Source organism: Coccidioides immitis (genome assembly GCF_000149335.2).
Source record: "Coccidioides immitis RS genomic scaffold supercont3.4, whole genome shotgun sequence".
NCBI classification, from domain to species: domain Eukaryota; kingdom Fungi; phylum Ascomycota; class Eurotiomycetes; order Onygenales; family Onygenaceae; genus Coccidioides; species Coccidioides immitis.
Genome location: NW_004504311.1, coordinates 2,127,101 through 2,142,910, shown reverse-complemented (window position 1 = coordinate 2,142,910; position 15,810 = coordinate 2,127,101). Strand labels below are relative to the sequence as shown.

Below are 15,810 nucleotides of genomic sequence, written 5' to 3'. Positions count from 1 at the left end.
AATTGACCCAAACCAACCGTCCAGTAAAGCTGCGGGGAGAAGCCAAATACGCAGCATCCTCGGATGCATGACGGAACTGACGCAGGAAAGCGCGTCAACGGGTTAAAATTTCGGTGAACCTATTTTCAGGCTCACCGCAAGATCTCGGTTTCTTACTCGCTGGAAGGCTTGAGAAGCAAAAACACACACACTCAGAAAACAAAAAGAGGGAAATGACGTTGGGATAGCTAGCTCCCACGAGCGTTCCCACGTTAGCTGGTTAGCTGAGCACTCCAGTCCATAAGTGAGGACAACGACCATCAATTACTCGTGAATTATTATTACAGATTTCTTATCTCTAGGAAAGTAATGAAATCTATCCTGCCATTCCCCCCCTTAAAAAAAAAAAAAAAGGAAAGGAAAAGGAAAAGAAAAGAATATATATATTGAAACGCCTTGTTCTATGAGCCCAGAATCTTAGAATAAGCATCCTCCACGTCCTTTGCCACTTCCATCAACGTAACAATGATGATTTGATGCGTGATGTTAGGAAGCTTATCTCTATGCAACCCGATCCATTCCAACGGCGGAGTGGCCTCGCCCATGTCGCGCAACTGGGGCGTTTCGATCACTGGTGTCTCCAGTGCGGTGTACGTGTATCTCGACTGGGGTACATTCACCACGGCGGTGATCTTTTCTTGCCCGCTATACTCCCCATCATCGCCTTGTGGCCCGCCGGTGATCTGGACAGCAGCCTGCGGAAGAGGCTTGCCCAGCCGGTTTGCAAGAGCACGTGAATGCGTATCCCACATGCCGCGAATAAACGCGATGCGCGAGTAGTTCCAGCCGACGTCGACTTTGCCCTCGAAGGAGCTTTTGAAGATGTAGTCAATATGGTTCGATGTTGGCAGTTGCCAGGTTTCCATCGTCGCCACGAGCCGTGGTACCTTCAGGATAGTTCCGCCACGCGAACTAGTGGCCCGACTGACGATTTCATCAATAGGGAGCTCTTCGGGAATGACTTCAGTCGGCCGGTTGACGCTGGAGAGGGCTACGCGTAGCTGGCCAAGCGTTAGACCCAGGCCACTGTGTATCTTCCCAGATTGGATCGCAACAGAGAACCGTGCTTCGGCATCAAGAGCCTCGAGTTTGAAGATCTGGCTGTCTTGGAAGGTGCTTGGAAATGTGCCAATCTTGATTTCTTCCAGCCTGACAACAACGTTCGTTTGGAGAGATATCGGCATTTTAATTTCACTGTAGTCACTCTTCGCTGTGGATTCCGCCTCTTGATCCGTAGAAACTAAGCCCAGAGTGGATTTGCGTCGTATAAAACCTTCAATTTCCTTTAAAGAGGCTTCATATGCGGCTTGCTTGTCTTGGATCAGTCGTTGTAGCGTCTGGAAGAGAGCTAGCCCTTGCGACGCAGTCAAGGTTGTGCAGAATACTTGTAACTTTCCGCCCTCCAGAATGCTCACAAGGCGGTCACTGTGTTCCTCCGAAGTGTCGCGAACATTATACATCAAGAAATTGAACGAACTCACGTCTGCCACTAAAAACGGCTGGTACTCAAACGATACCTTCGATTGCAGTCGACTGAAGCCGACAGCGGCTTGAATCAAGGGAGTATGGTATGCCGAGTTCTGTCCGTCTATCCATTCGATAGAAGTACGAACCTTGAACTGGGAGAGCTCCACAAACCCGCTCAACCGACCGATACTTTTTATGCTCGCAGTTTCAAACCCAACGCAGAGGTTCTGTTCCCAGTCGGAACTTTTCTTCGACGAAAGCCAAAGGTTTGTGATTGTAAACTCCGACTTTCCAAGTGTTTGGCCTAAGTCAAGTTGAACGTCCAGTTGCTCGATTGCAATCGTCGAGTTCCATGGAAATGCTTCGGCTGACGCCATCTGCTGGTATTGCTGAACAATATATGCTTGTCCTTCAGGAGATGACGCTTTGACCTTTTGCGATTTGGTTGGACTATCGGGAGCCATCCAAATTTCTTGAAATAACATGAAATCTTGCATTTGTTTAGCATTAATCTGCAATCGCATCGGACTGATTTTGAGAATCGCCGAAATGCCGCTGCTGGAGCTGACATGCTTGCTGTTCATCATGGACACGACAATTGAGTCGATATCAAAACTCGCCGTAGATTCGCTGGAGTAGACGTGTTTGATAGACGCCTGGAACTTGTTGAATGCTATCAGAACAGCAAAGAATCTTCTCTGCTCTGCGGATTGTACTGTGTTTACCGTGATATAGCTATCATCAAAACGTGCGCTGGCTGCCACGCGAGCAATTGGCTGACAGCTAAGCGTAAATTCCTGCTTGCAAATTCGTAATCCCATATTCAGTTTGCAGCGTCCAAGGATAGTTGTTGGGTCATTTGCTCCAATGGCTTTGGCTTGCAACCCTTTTTCTGAGACTTGGGCATGAAGGCCTTCACCATCCTGGTTGGATTCTCCCACCACCTCTTTTACACTCGCCGTTATTTCCGTGATCAATAGCACAATAGTTGGGTGGAGCACATTGCAGGATGCCGCAACTTTAATCTCAGCATTCAACGTTGGGTCTTGACCATCGGTGTTCTCAAATTGGACTTTAATAGCAACCCCTGGAGCACGCAAGGTTGCCACCGACACTGCATCTTGCGAGGAATATTGACCATATTTACCTCCGCTCGATCCCAAGTGAGTGCTGGAAAATGCGACATTATTTTCATCCTGCTGGTAATTCCTGCCTTGCAGGCTGACCACGGCACCGGCGAAATCAGCATCCACGAGGAGTGAGCTCAAGTTAATGGTGTGGCTGCTGCTGGTTTTCTTTTGCTCTTCCGATGGCATATCGCTTTGCCATCGAAACTTTGCTTCCCGAAGGCTCTCACTTGCCGAGGCAAGGGATCGCTGAAGGATACTTGCAGGGAGAATAAAATCGGATGTCATCCGGATGTCTAACACTTTGCCCGCCGCTTGAAATGCGAATCGACGTTCGCTTCCTAGCGCCAAATATGCGACATCGAACACCGCTTCGGGCAAGAGTGCGGAGTTCTGTGATCGATTTTGTTTAGCGTCAGACAGCGGCACCATTTGCAATTGCATATCCTGAATTCGTAACCGAGCTACGCTTTGTCTTCCAGTAGCCAGTTCAATCCTCTTGATGGAGAATACAAGATCCTCTGCCTCCCTTCCTTGTGGTAGCTCCGTACACGAAGAGATTAACCAGCTTAGTTGAATGTTTGAAAGGTCAACAGAGTAAATAGCGTCAAGAAACCCGCCCCGAGCAGTTGATTCAGCCACACTGATTTTAGGAATTCGTGCCACCACACTTTTGCGTCTTGATCTAATTCGTCGCAGCTTTCGCAGGTGTTTAATTTCTTGGGACATGTCGAGGGTTTTGAGACGCTCCTGGAGATGGGTAGCAATATCAACCATCATAGAAGCGGTCTCAGCAGACAGCTCAATTTGTAAACATTTGCTAGAAAGATGATAATACCGTACGCTCTCACCCCTATCATTTTTATTTGATGTTCCTGAAAGCTGGGCGCACAGATCCAGGTTCCCGAATGATTGTATTTGACCTGTTTGGCGTCTCCTCAGGTCGAAAATCACTTGGGAAAAGCTTACGTCGAGCTGAGGTAAGTCGGACCCAAAATCTTGGGACTCCAGGTTTATCTGAACAATACCGAGACCAAGATCCATATCGGCAAAAGAGTTCTCAATCTGTAAGCTTGGGGCACTAGAATGAACATTGATCCCTGCAAGTGTCAGCCGGAGCTTATATGCGAGAGCCAAACTTTCGGTGCTAGGCTGTTTATTAGGCGGAGCAGACCGACGAGGAACAACCTGGCTGATATTTTCTTTCAGAATTTGCAGGTCGTCTTGCAAATCAGATACAAAATGCGATATTTCCGGCCCGCTAATTGCTCCGAGTATATTCCTTACTGAGTCTGCATCCACCTTGATAAGCTCGATAGTGGAGTAGATATCCAACGCTGTCTGGCCGTTCAAAGAAGATTTGACGACGCGTCCATTGATCGGAGGAATGGTCAATGACGAGATGACGCGCTCTCTACCATCTTTACTAGATCTTAGTGAGTGGGTGCTGCTTTTGATATCAAAATCAACCTCTAGACGGGATTCAGCTGCTGGAGCAAGAGACAGCCGAACCACATCGCCCGAAATCACATATGCGGTCGTTGGGAGCAGCATAAGATAAAGCTCGTAATCATCGAGGAAAGTGGTAATATGGCACTGGTGGATGCTGTGGTCCTTTTGTTTCAGCTGTGGCTCATCGGACAGACCTAATTTAGCTGTCAGGCGTAGTATGTGCTTGACTTCGTCCTCCACAAGACGATCAGCGACCTGAATTAACCCGACAGGGTCTTCTGCCATATCATATCTCAGACTCTGGCACTGTGCACTGCATTTCCAATCATGGATGGTATCGGAATTATTTTTTGTCGAGCTGTGAGACAGGTAAATATTTGGGCTGATTAGTGTCCATAACATGAGGCCTTTTGCCCGACTTGTAAATTCCGCCGTTGACGTTTCGGCAGCGAAAAGAACATTGCTCTGTCCGGGCTGGCCGCTTGATTCAGACTGGTGACAAATAGAAGTTTTAAGTGCATTCCCTAGCAAAGCGATTCTCAAATTAATGCCATCGAGAATAGTAGAGGCATTGTCAGCGACCAGAAGAACATGGATGGCCTGGAGGTCATTCTTGCTAGCTGTCCCGTCTGACTCCGCAACACTACCGCTAGTCTGGGGAAAGACCTCTAATATAGCGTCCAACCCTTCCTCAAGCACTCTAATAAGTTCCCATCTTAGCTTTATCGAAATATCTGAACAATAGTTTTGGATGGTCAATGTTCTTTTTGGAGATTCCCTTTGGAAACTGGGCTTCATCTCAATTAATGTTGAAAGCTTATCAACCATCAGGAGATCTACGCTTGCAAGGGGGTCTAATGACACCCGAATCGAATGAACAAAAAGCGATATATCTTTCTGAGAATCATCTGATATATGTGAGCTCGCTAGCTCATCTGGTCCCCAGACCACATTCATCACGTAGCTCTTCTTGACATGAGCGAGGTCCCAAGTCCGCCATTTGTCAAAGCTGGACAAAACGATTGATCGAGGGTCTTGCGGGCAGGGGATAATATTCTTAACGCAATTTGATATGAGTTGCTGCGCTGCTTGGTCTGGTAAGGACTTGAAGATATTGCGAAGCCTCGAAAGGATCTTCCACGAGTCATTCACTCGTAAGTGTTCTTCAGCCGCCCGCAGGACATAAGATGGTCTCGTTAAAAATTGAGGGTCAGGGGTCTGAGAACCAAATTTGGTAAGGTGATAGATGAGGGAATGCAGCCGCTTTGCCCGAGATATGGAAATACCCTTGATGGTTGGGATAACTGAGGTTACGAGTGTAGATGCTCGCCTGACAAAGCTAGGTAGATGCTGAACAGATTCACTCTGGAACACCAAGTTGATATCTTCAACTTGCATCCGTGAACGTATAGCTTTATCAGCGACAGACCAGAACACAATGTCTTCTATTATAAAATGAAAGATTGCGCTGTCTCCAAGGACTTCAGTGACCTCCGTAATGGCGGACAAAGATAGAGATTGAGCTTTAAGGTGCATCGTCATTCCCATTTGCTTGTCTTTTACCGCATCTTTTTCGGATTCAGACTTGCTACTTAGTAAGGCACGCATCTTCAGCACTTGCAAATCTAGTTGATCTCTAGGCGCCAGGGTTCCATGTTCTTTCAAAGTACTCGAAGTGTTGAGAAGCTTCACGCGACATACCGGCAGTTGCAGACTCAAATTCGTAACCCTTCTTGGCCTTGCCAATCGTTTCGTATGGCTGAGGATGTCTGATACAACTGCTGATTGAAGATCGTCGAGAACTTCAATGGGATGGACAGGCTGGAAATTTTCAAGCAAAGTGGCCACAGAAAAAAAAGCCTCAGGATGGCAAAACCCTTTCAATCCTGATATTAAATCGAGAAGAAAGTAGGTTTGTGTAACGTTTACGTCCGTCTCACCACTGAAGATGTCGGATTCGCCATCTCCATTATCCTCGGTCCTGTTAAAGTCGTCAAGAGATGGCAATGGAGGAAGATCGCTGAGATCTAGGACCATTTTGTGCGAACGAAAGGTAGGCGCCAACCAGGCACTAGCAAGTCCTTTCTTAGGAGTGGCCATTTTGCGAAAATAATCTTTATCAAGAACGCTGCGAGATTCACTCTCTAAGCTAACTTGTCTTCGAGGGCGCGTTGAGCGACTGGTAAGAGAATCTGCATTCGGCGATAGAAGTGCACTGTGAGGTACTGCGGCCAGTGAATGGTCCAGCCCTTGTGGATAACCATTCAACCCGCTCTTTTCTTCATACCTGAAGGGAGGCATGGAGCCCTTTATTGGGTCGGTAGAATATTGACTGGCGAAGTCCGATGATAAAATGGACACTGCATCAGGAATAAAACCAGGCATCTCTCGAATAGGTAGAGGCATGGATGGAACCGACATAGCTGCCGTGGTCTGCTTATCTCCACTCTTTGATATCCCAACGCTGTCGTCTTTATCATTCCAAAGTAACCATGGAGTTCTCTGGGTGCGACGGTCATGGGTTCTAACATGATGCTGTTGAAGGTCCCGGCTTGCCACAAAGTTTGCCTTGCGTTCCACCATTCTAGCACTGACAGAAGTGTGGACGTAGGCATACGTTCGGACTGGGTGATAGGCCTTTTCCACCCGAGCTGATGAATTTTGATCAACGACGGCAAAAGTTATATCTAGAAGGCTGAGGTTGAGGTGCTCGGAGAATTTTGGGCCAGCCCAGTCATTGAAGTCGAGGTCCAGGGTACCTGAACTAAAGAGGCATGCAGTTGTGCTCAATAGTACCCAGATTTTAATCGACTCAACTTTCGCTCGCAGAAATATAACGTCATATAACACAATGGGATGGAGCGGAGGTAAGGAGTTTTCTTCGTCGTCGATGGAATAGATGAAGGATTTCAGCGCAGACATAAAATTCCTCACAAAGTCGACCGAACATTCTCCCATTATCCGGCCAACGTCAAAATCCCAATTGCAAACGTAGGTCGGCTCAGTGGGCGGCAATCCAAACAGTCTATGTCCATAAATGCTCAATCCGTCTATAAAAAGCTCGGTCTGGGATGGGGAATCGTCCGGACGTAATGGTCGCAGAGATACTGCCAAGGGGCTAAAGGATGCCTGAAGATCCATGTAGTAGTTCGTAAATCTCACATCGGTATCAAGGGAAGCCGCTTCGATACACACACAATTAAGCCGATCGTAAATGTTGCTTGGGAGTAAGACCTTGCAAAAATCTGCATGAATATGTAAAATGACATCAAGGTCATTAGACTTGCTTAAAACCGTATTCGACAGTGGCGGATTGTCTGGATTAGCCAGTTCTTGAAATTCTTCCAGGGTTCTAAAATGCAAATTCTCGCCAAAGTAGTTTTCCTTTACCTTTAAGAAGGTATTCACGACAAACCCATAAAGATACAGTTCTGGTGAGCTTCCCGTGAGGTCGAGAGTAAGAACATCCGTCAACGTAGGAGATGTGAGAGTGTTGAAATCGTAATTGCCCTTCATACTAAGGCTATCCAGAGATGCAATGGATGGATGATCCAAGAATGACCGGTGAGTATTCCAAAGAGGAACCGAAAATTCCATTGTTGCATTGGAGAGCGTGAGATCAAACGGGATGGCATTGCGCTTCGGTCTGTAATTGACTGTCGGGATCCGTACATTGCAAACCAAAGATTCTGGTTTGATAATAAGAAATGAGTTATCATCAGTGTCGGTTGGATTGTTGATTATATTTGAGTCGTTGACATTTAGGAAAAGCTTAGCACCGGTGAATGAGAGACGGATATCATATTGGAAAGGAACAAACGTATAAAATTCCGGGAACGGACCCGAAGTCCAATCGTTAACGAGATCGGTGAGCAAAAAGATATGATCTCGGATCAGAAACAACTCCAGATCGTTGCTATCGATGGCGAATGACCAGGTGTGCAAAGTATTCCATTCCAGGGGATTGGATAAATCACAGGAAATTTTTTGGCGGCCGGAATGCCACAAAACACCGTGGTTCACGCTCGACGTCAACTTGCTTCCCTGTAAATCAAGAACAAGCTTATTGCAGTACCCTGCTTGGGTTGCCACCATGTCCATCTGGTAGTCAAGCTTTGACCCTCGTTCTATCACCAGGGCGAGCCAACCGAATGGTCGAATATCAGGGCCATGACTTCCTTTATCCCCTTCCTTGCCCCGGGGATGTTTCTTTTCTTTCTGATTTTTAGTTTTTGAAGCACCTTTAGCCACCTCCGCTCTACCCTTCCATATCCAGTCCTTAGAAGGTTCTCTGGTAGGAATTCTTAAATTCGTCTGATCCTTAAAGTCCACTGTGAAAGTGAATTTTGTGCTCTGTCTCCATTGTCCCAAACTCAGGGGAGATGCAGCTTGGGAATCGCGATAAGGGTTAGGGAAAAGAATTGCCTGGAGGTTGGCACGCTCCCTATCTGCCCAAGGGCCGTAATTTATCATCCCCCCTTTCACCGACAAATGAATGCCCCATTCAGGCGGCTCTGCACCATTTATATCATCCAGCATTCTGCGAACTGATGATGCTGGGCCAATGCGCTGCGCTAATACTCTGCCGGGAATGTCCCAGTGATACCTGACCGTGATGCTAGGACAGTCTAGTATGGTCGAAAAGCGCCCATACTCAACAGCATTCCAGCCCTCATGCTCATTGCGGCTCTCCTCGTCGAGGTATCTCGTAAGGCCCAACCAATGCGATTCCCCTGGCAAGGTATCGAACAAACTTCGTGTCGACCTAGGCTGGTTCGAACCTTGATGGACGCGAAATGATTCAACAGACCTTTGAAAATAAGGGATGAGATCACGAAGGTTATTCCATAACTTTTTTCTGCGATGTCGAACTGCCCAATGTAATCGTTGTCTTCGGCTTTGTTGGTCAGTATCAGTATCATGCCGCATGGATTTCGCCGCAGCCAATTGGGAGTGTTTGAAATCTGGATTTGGTTTAAGTTGTACAACAGGGTGGAGCAACTCAAATTCAAAGATTTGCTTGAATATATCAAGCGGACCCGAATTTCCAGCGTCTATTTTTCCAAATCCCCTTTCAAAGGTTGCTGCCAAGATGGATTTGGTGTGCTCATTACCAACAACCAAAGCCCCTTTGTAACAATTAACCCAGACAGGGAGCAACGAAAGAAATTTGGGTAGTTTTAGATCAGCACCTAAATCACACACAGAGTCAGACTCTGGGAGACTTTGCGGAGTGGGGGCATCTTTTTGATTGCCGGACTGAAAATCATCTTTCTGTTTGTTCGACACTTCGACCTGGGGCTCCTTGACTTCTTGTATGGACATGCTACCCCGCTTGTCTTCTCCAACTTCGTTCTTGACATCGTGGGGGTTGGTTTGGGTCGAACTCCGGAACCCATCAAGGATTGTATCATATGCTGCGCTTCTATTATAAACAAACCATTCTACTCCATGGAGCGTGATTTCAATGCGGCAAGGACGTTGGTTTTTCTTCTTAATATTCTCAGTTTTTCCGGTCCTATACTCTGGGCTTCTCCCATTTCCTCGCTGACTTGTTGTGGACGTCCCGCAAGAATCATTACCGGCTTGACGTGTTCGTTCTTGAATAAGTTCGGTATCTCTAACGGAGCGCAGCCAGTATTTCCAGGTAATATAACCCCACTGGACCAATATTGTCTCATTCTCTCCATGGTATTGGACGCCTTTGAAAAATATTCTCCCCCCTAACAGCGATATCTGAAGGGCATGGATATCAATATAGATACGATAGTAATGCCACGTATAAGCCCGGATTCCATAAGATAAGAGCGTCGCAAATAATCTGTTGAAATAGAAGAGGAAGAATAGTGTCCTGAAGCATTTTTCCATTAGTTAGTTTTCAAGCTATGGCGTACCAGGAGAACTTACAGGATACCGCAAACGATGAGCTCAACCAGAAACACCCTAGCAAGTGGCCATCAGCATTGCCAATTACACAGTCTCAGGGCCGCTATTTACTTACCAGTTGAACTGAGGGACAGCATCCAAGGGCTGAGCAGTTAGCTTGCCCTGCGCGATGTTTGGCAGTCGGGTCGGTGACGACATTGGACCCGTGCATTTCGTATTCTCGAAATCATCATCGGAAGACAGAAATAGCACCGTGCACTTCTAGAGATTCACTTTGACAGTGGCTATCATTCTTTGTCTCGAACGTCGAGGTGACTGACTATCGATTGACTACGGGGAATTGCGTTGAGAGCTCGGGCGGACCGTGGTTCGTCGCCCGGTCTTGGCGGTCCAATGACGCAGCGCGCGTGAGCTGGACTCACCCGTCAACTCTGGCAGCTCCACTCCGCATTGAGAGCTCCGTGCTTCAAACGCCAGTGCAACCTTACAGATTTTGACAACAGAATTGTCTCGCAGTCATGCTGGTCAAATTGCTCTAACTATAAGCAGCAGCTTTGGATAATGATATAGACCGCAACGCGATCGCCTGCGCCTAGGCATGGACGTGTTGTGTTTCCGTCTCATTATATCTGCATTTCGCGAACAATGTCGACGATGGAGTTTCGAGCCTTGTCTGGTGGCACAGGCTCGAGCCTTGCGAGGGCCACTGTGATAGTTGCTGGAGTTGCTTCATTAATTGCGTCCCTGCTCTCCATCGTGTACGTTTGTTTCTTCCACTCCTGCGATTAGGCATCCGCTAACATAAGCTCTTGACTAGGTCTATCTGGCTCCAACTGTGAGAATTTCCCGTTTTATTACAGCATCGAGCTGGAAATTGACCAAACTATGACAGGAAAAACTATCGCAAGCCTCTTCTCCAGAGATATGTCGTTCGAATCCTCTTAATGTACGTGCATCTTCCTGCGTCGCACTTTGATGACACCGTTTCTAAACAGCTTCAGGGTGCCCATATACTCAGTGTCGTCGTGGACAAGCATAATTTCATTACAAGCTTCATCTTGGACTGCTCCAATTCGCGATATTTATGAGGTACGACCGCCTCCTCTCCTCGGTCGCTTTCGGACCTAAGCGCTGACATGAGTCTCCAGGCGTTCACAATCTATACCTTCTTTCAACTCCTGATAAATTTCCTTGGCGGTGAACGGGCCCTCATTATTATGACCCACGGCCGCCCGCCGGTGCAGCACACATGGCCGCTCAATCAATGTCTCTCAAAGGTTGATATTTCTGATCCTCTTACCTTCCTGGCGATTAAACGCGGCATCCTTCAGTATGTATGGCTGAAACCTATCCTTACGGTAATCGCTATTATCTTGAAAGCGACAGGGACATACCAAGAAGGTTACCTTGGGCTATCCTCTGGCTACCTGTGGACCGGAATAGTGTACAATATCAGTGTGACCGTCAGCCTGTATTCACTGGCTCTCTTCTGGGTTTGTATGCACGATGATCTTAGACCATTCCGACCTGTGCCCAAATTCCTTTGCGTAAAACTTGTTATTTTCGCGTCGTACTGGCAAGGGTTTTTCCTATCGATTCTTCAGTGGCTAGGAGCGTTATCGAATGGACCTCTAGGCTACACTCCGGACAACTTGGCTGCGGCAATTCAGGATAGTCTAATTTGTTTTGAAATGCCCATATTTGCGGTCTTTCACTGGTATGCTTTCTCATGGCACGACTATGCAGATCCGACAATATCTGCTGCACGGATGCCGATTATATACGCCCTTCGGGATGCATTTGGAATAAAGGATCTCATTCAAGATTCGAAGGAGACATTTCGAGGGGAGAACTATGAATATAGAAAATTCGATTCTGGCGATAACGTTATTGCACATGAAGAATCGCACTCTCGCGTAGCGCGGGTGATGGATGGGATGAGGTATGAACGAGGTGGAAAGGCAAAATACTGGATTCCCAAACCCGGACAAGCAAATAGTAGAACGCCATTGCTACAATCGCCATCCAGCCGGCGAGAATCTCTACCCTGGTCAAGAAGAGACAGCAGGGGTGACGTTCGCCAGTCATATACAGATTGTGACGAAATCACACTTGATGACGAGGACGAAAGACTGTTTACAAATGCGCGGGCGTTGGAGTTTGGTGATTGGCATGTGAGTATGGTCAAAAAGCAGAAATTGCCAATCCATCTAATATAATCATTAGTACCCTGTTATTACGGCGAACGAAGTCCCCAGAGATCAATTGCTGCCATCGCGATCAAGATCCTTTACCGCAATCAAGTACCAACATCCCCCGGAAGGAAACCAAGTCAAAAGATCGTCACGACACCGATGTAGACGCATCCAAGGCGAAGGCTCCCAGGAGCCATCCGCGGATAGTATAGCTAAGAAGCCTAGAAGAACAAGACGAAGCCGGCAAAACGTGGAATCTGGATCATCGAGTAACTCGAAGCCAACAAACGACCAATTGGTAGACATAGTGGATGATGTTGAAAGTGCTGATAAGGAAAGGGGACGCGCTCGTGCTGCGGGAAAAGAGTCACATCACTTAGCTGAATCCCGATTGATGTAAGTTGATGGGTATTCCTGGGCCCTCTTGAGTTGAGCAACGTTAACGTATCTCTCTATAGAAGCCGATCCTCTAGTGGAACGTTGGTCCAGAAGGATGGGCCAAACGAAACTGAAGCAGGACCCTCAACGTCACTTCCTGGCGAGGATGATGACTCCCAAGACGAAAGACAAAGGCTTCTTGGCCACATCGAAGACGGCATATTCAATGAAGAACGGGCTGCTTGGGGCTAGGCTAATGGCAGAACTTTCCTTTCAATGAGAAATAGGGCTTGCGAGCAGGTCATTCTATACTTCTTATCTGTTTGGATACATTATTATTTCAAAGGAGTTAAAATTTTGGTTTGGCGTGCGGATTTACCTCTTCGAGTGTTTCCTCTGTACTTTTGATGTAGTTTGTTTTTTTTTTTTTTGTTTCTTTTGGCTGTGGACTCTCTGCGTCCACGACAAGTATCTTCTCAGTTGATGATTCACTGGACTATCATATGATACCAAATTTAGCACATCTTGTGCAATAGTTTGATCCTCTGATAATAAAGATGCTTGGAACGTACAAGGATGATCAGAGCACGCGCACGGCTGGGATCTCCTGATCTGGACGTGAAACATGGGCTCACGCGGCCGTTCCCTGATAGGTGCGCTCAAACTAGCCCCTGGCGATGACACACTTCGCTATCATCTCATACACCCCCCAAGCGCGGCTGGAAGTTTTCTTTCGTCCTTTCATTAAATTATGAAGGAGAAAGCGAAGTACTAACAAAAAGAGAGCCTTAAAATCTCTCGACTCAATAGCTCAAGATTGCAAGTCCAGCTGTCTCTGAATGGCCATTGTGTTTTGCATGGGTTACGTTGGACTTGCATGGCCATGACCTGTCCACCAGCCAATCGACAATGATGGTTCTGGGTGACGCTAAACAAAACCCACAGGACGCCTCGCCGTCACCATTCAAGACACTGCATTAGTCGCCGGCACAAACACTCGCAAATGGCCAGAAAGTTTGTCCCGCGCGTGAGATGGCCTTGGTTGCCGTGTCAAGTTCCACAATTGGCTGGTTCGCACGTCCTGCAAATGATGTCCAACACCATCACACCAAGTCTTCATGGCTGAGACCCCCACTATCAAACTGCCAGTTGGTTGCTATTCCTGGCCTGCCATGGCCGACTTGGGGGTTCCATGCCTCCCGTCTGACACAGGGTTCCCTGTGGAGGACCGTGTGAAGGTTTATATCGCTTGCAAGCTCCCCATCCTCTTGAACATTCTCCTTTCCACATTTTCCGGGTTCCTACCTCTAACCACTGTGTCTACATTCCAAGGGGCTGTTCTTCTGGCTGAATTGCCATGGAACCGGCCCGCTAGATACAGTTGTGTTGATGGAGTGGGTAGGCTCAGCGTTGAGGAAATGGGCCGGGTCTTGCTTCCCGTGCGTTTTACCGGAAAATGAGAGGCGCACTCCTATTCATCGGGAGCAAAGGCCGGGTGAGTGACCCAGACACGAGTCAACTTTTCCCATCTCTGCATCTTGCTGACTCGGCAACCAGGCGTGGAGCGAGTCGTCCCAATCTACAATAATCAGCAACCGAAGGCAATTCCGCCTATGAAGCTGGTTATCTACGGCGACTTGCCCAGTCCAAACGAGCCCCATCCGCCCTTTCTGAACATCTCCAAATGGAAAACGGAGGGCAGGGACCTCGCGTCTAAATTGAACAAACGAAAAGGCCTGCTGAGCAGGGTTTTGTCTACAAACGAACAAAAACGGCGCATGATAAGCGCGCCCACAAATTTCAGGCGGGTTCCAACTCAAGTTAACCGACGTCTATCTTTTCGACCTTTGGAGCTGAGTATATATTTGCCTGGAAACCGACTTCCAGATTTACCCGAATTTTGTGATTTCGACCTTGACGGTCCAAGGGTGCCGCCCAAGGCGATATGGTCCCCATCCTTCAATTCTCATCATCGTCGATACTCCGACACACCTTCTACCTTCAGCGTTCCTCGCAAGCCAGTTGGTTCTCTAAGGAACAGATCATCTCTGATCGGCGACCAAGATAGTTTCATCGGACACCGAAGTACGCTCTCCGACTCGAGGTTATCTCAATCCATGTCTTCTCCTTCGATAAATAGATTCAATAGTAAACGGATTGCGCTGCATAATAGATCGCAGAGTTCACCCGTTGCTAGCCCTACGTCACCTATAGGGTCAAACATCAACGAGGAGACACCTCCTTTGGTTGGCGGAAATCTGTTGTACTCCCCGGTGGCCAACTCATCCGCTCCATCATCACCCCTTTCAGATTTCGCCATGTCAACCGTTCCCAAAACCCCTCCCACTCGTTCTGACTCGTTCGCACATTGGCTTATGAACTCCCCTTCATCGCCAAATTCTGTGCAACAAACACTTCCAAAACATTCCTCATCTTACACCAAACGATGCCGCCAAATTAGCGACTCCACTGTGTCAACAGCTACGTCCTTTACAGCTGCTTCTCGAAGGACGCACTCGTTGGCTAGTTCAATGACATCCGCTGGAACTCTATATCAGTCCACACCCGTCAGAGATGTCAGTGACAAAACGTATGAACTGCCGTTGGACAACGTCTCCAGAGGAAAACTAGACTATCCACGCTACGAAGAAGTGTATCCTACTATTTACGAAAGCGGACAATATCGTTTTAGTCCAACGTTGCCAGACTCTCCACGGACATTCGGTACGGCTGATATTGGGCTAGCTTTTTGACGTATGACGTGTAGGAGTGGCAGATGGACATGAGTTATTGGAAGACACTCTTGTGCTACGTCGACTCAAGATTTTGATATGATTTTTCATCCGCGAAAAGCGGGCTAATATACTACTTCTATTCTATATACCCGGTAAATAATGCCTTACTACTGGTACATTCAGGTTTGCGAGGACAAAAATTCAATGGGGCGGCTAGAATCAGATTTGATAGTTAATCTCGGCTCTTCTTAATCAATCGTTCTCAAGCCTTTCCTGTTTATCTCTTGCTCTCGCGTAACTAACTATCCAGTCCTGTTTAGCTATGTAGCTACCAGCTGATTTCCAATCTCTTACGAGGGTAATCTTCCGCACTTTGGAGTCCACGTTTTCCTCAGGACTAGCTCTGCAGTCTCAACCGGCGCTGTCGAGGGCAGACCACAAGGAAAAGGAAGGTCGAGCAGGATTCCGACCCGTCATTCAAGGTTTCACGATGCGGAGTTGAAAAGAGGGGAACTGGACGGGGCGCGACGA

General features: G+C 47.5%; 3 protein-coding genes across 3 annotated transcripts; 2 read left to right on the top strand and 1 right to left on the bottom strand.

The window, feature by feature from the left end:
- Positions 1–284: 284 nt before the first annotated feature.
- Positions 285–10,268, bottom strand: CIMG_05033 (fermentation associated protein). Its single transcript, XM_001245591.2, has 3 exons — positions 10,087–10,268; positions 9,993–10,028; positions 285–9,936 (listed from the first exon to the last, which is right to left on the bottom strand). Exons 1-3 carry the CDS (start codon positions 10,167–10,169, stop codon positions 441–443), a joined length of 9,615 nt encoding a protein of 3,204 aa, XP_001245592.1. The 5' UTR covers positions 10,170–10,268; the 3' UTR covers positions 285–440.
- Positions 10,269–10,498: 230 nt separating this feature from the next.
- Positions 10,499–12,796, top strand: CIMG_05032 (uncharacterized protein; the record flags this gene model as incomplete). Its single annotated transcript, XM_001245590.2, has 7 exons — positions 10,499–10,729; positions 10,789–10,806; positions 10,864–10,917; positions 10,973–11,060; positions 11,120–12,145; positions 12,198–12,562; positions 12,625–12,796. The coding sequence occupies exons 1-7, from the start codon at positions 10,617–10,619 to the stop codon at positions 12,794–12,796; spliced, it is 1,836 nt and encodes a 611-aa protein (XP_001245591.2). The 5' UTR covers positions 10,499–10,616.
- A 505-nt stretch (positions 12,797–13,301) lies between these two features.
- Positions 13,302–15,559, top strand: CIMG_05031 (uncharacterized protein). Its single transcript, XM_001245589.2, has 2 exons — positions 13,302–14,039; positions 14,102–15,559. The coding sequence occupies exons 1-2, from the start codon at positions 13,934–13,936 to the stop codon at positions 15,295–15,297; spliced, it is 1,302 nt and encodes a 433-aa protein (XP_001245590.2). The 5' UTR covers positions 13,302–13,933; the 3' UTR covers positions 15,298–15,559.
- Positions 15,560–15,810: the final 251 nt, after the last annotated feature.

Excerpts from the sequence above, each read along its gene's own strand:
- CIMG_05033 (XM_001245591.2), bottom strand. The coding sequence starts at position 10,169 with ATGTCGTCACCGACCCGACTGCCAAACATCGCGCAGGGCAAGCTAACT. Across the intron at positions 10,029-10,086 it reads GCTGTCCCTCAGTTCAACTG|GGTGTTTCTGGTTGAGCTCA; the intron begins GTAAGTAAATAG and ends GCCACTTGCTAG. Across the intron at positions 9,937-9,992 it reads CTCATCGTTTGCGGTATCCT|GACACTATTCTTCCTCTTCT; the intron begins GTAAGTTCTCCT and ends AAAATGCTTCAG.
- CIMG_05031 (XM_001245589.2), top strand. The coding sequence starts at position 13,934 with ATGGAGTGGGTAGGCTCAGCGTTGAGGAAATGGGCCGGGTCTTGCTTC. Across the intron at positions 14,040-14,101 it reads TCATCGGGAGCAAAGGCCGG|GCGTGGAGCGAGTCGTCCCA; the intron begins GTGAGTGACCCA and ends CTCGGCAACCAG.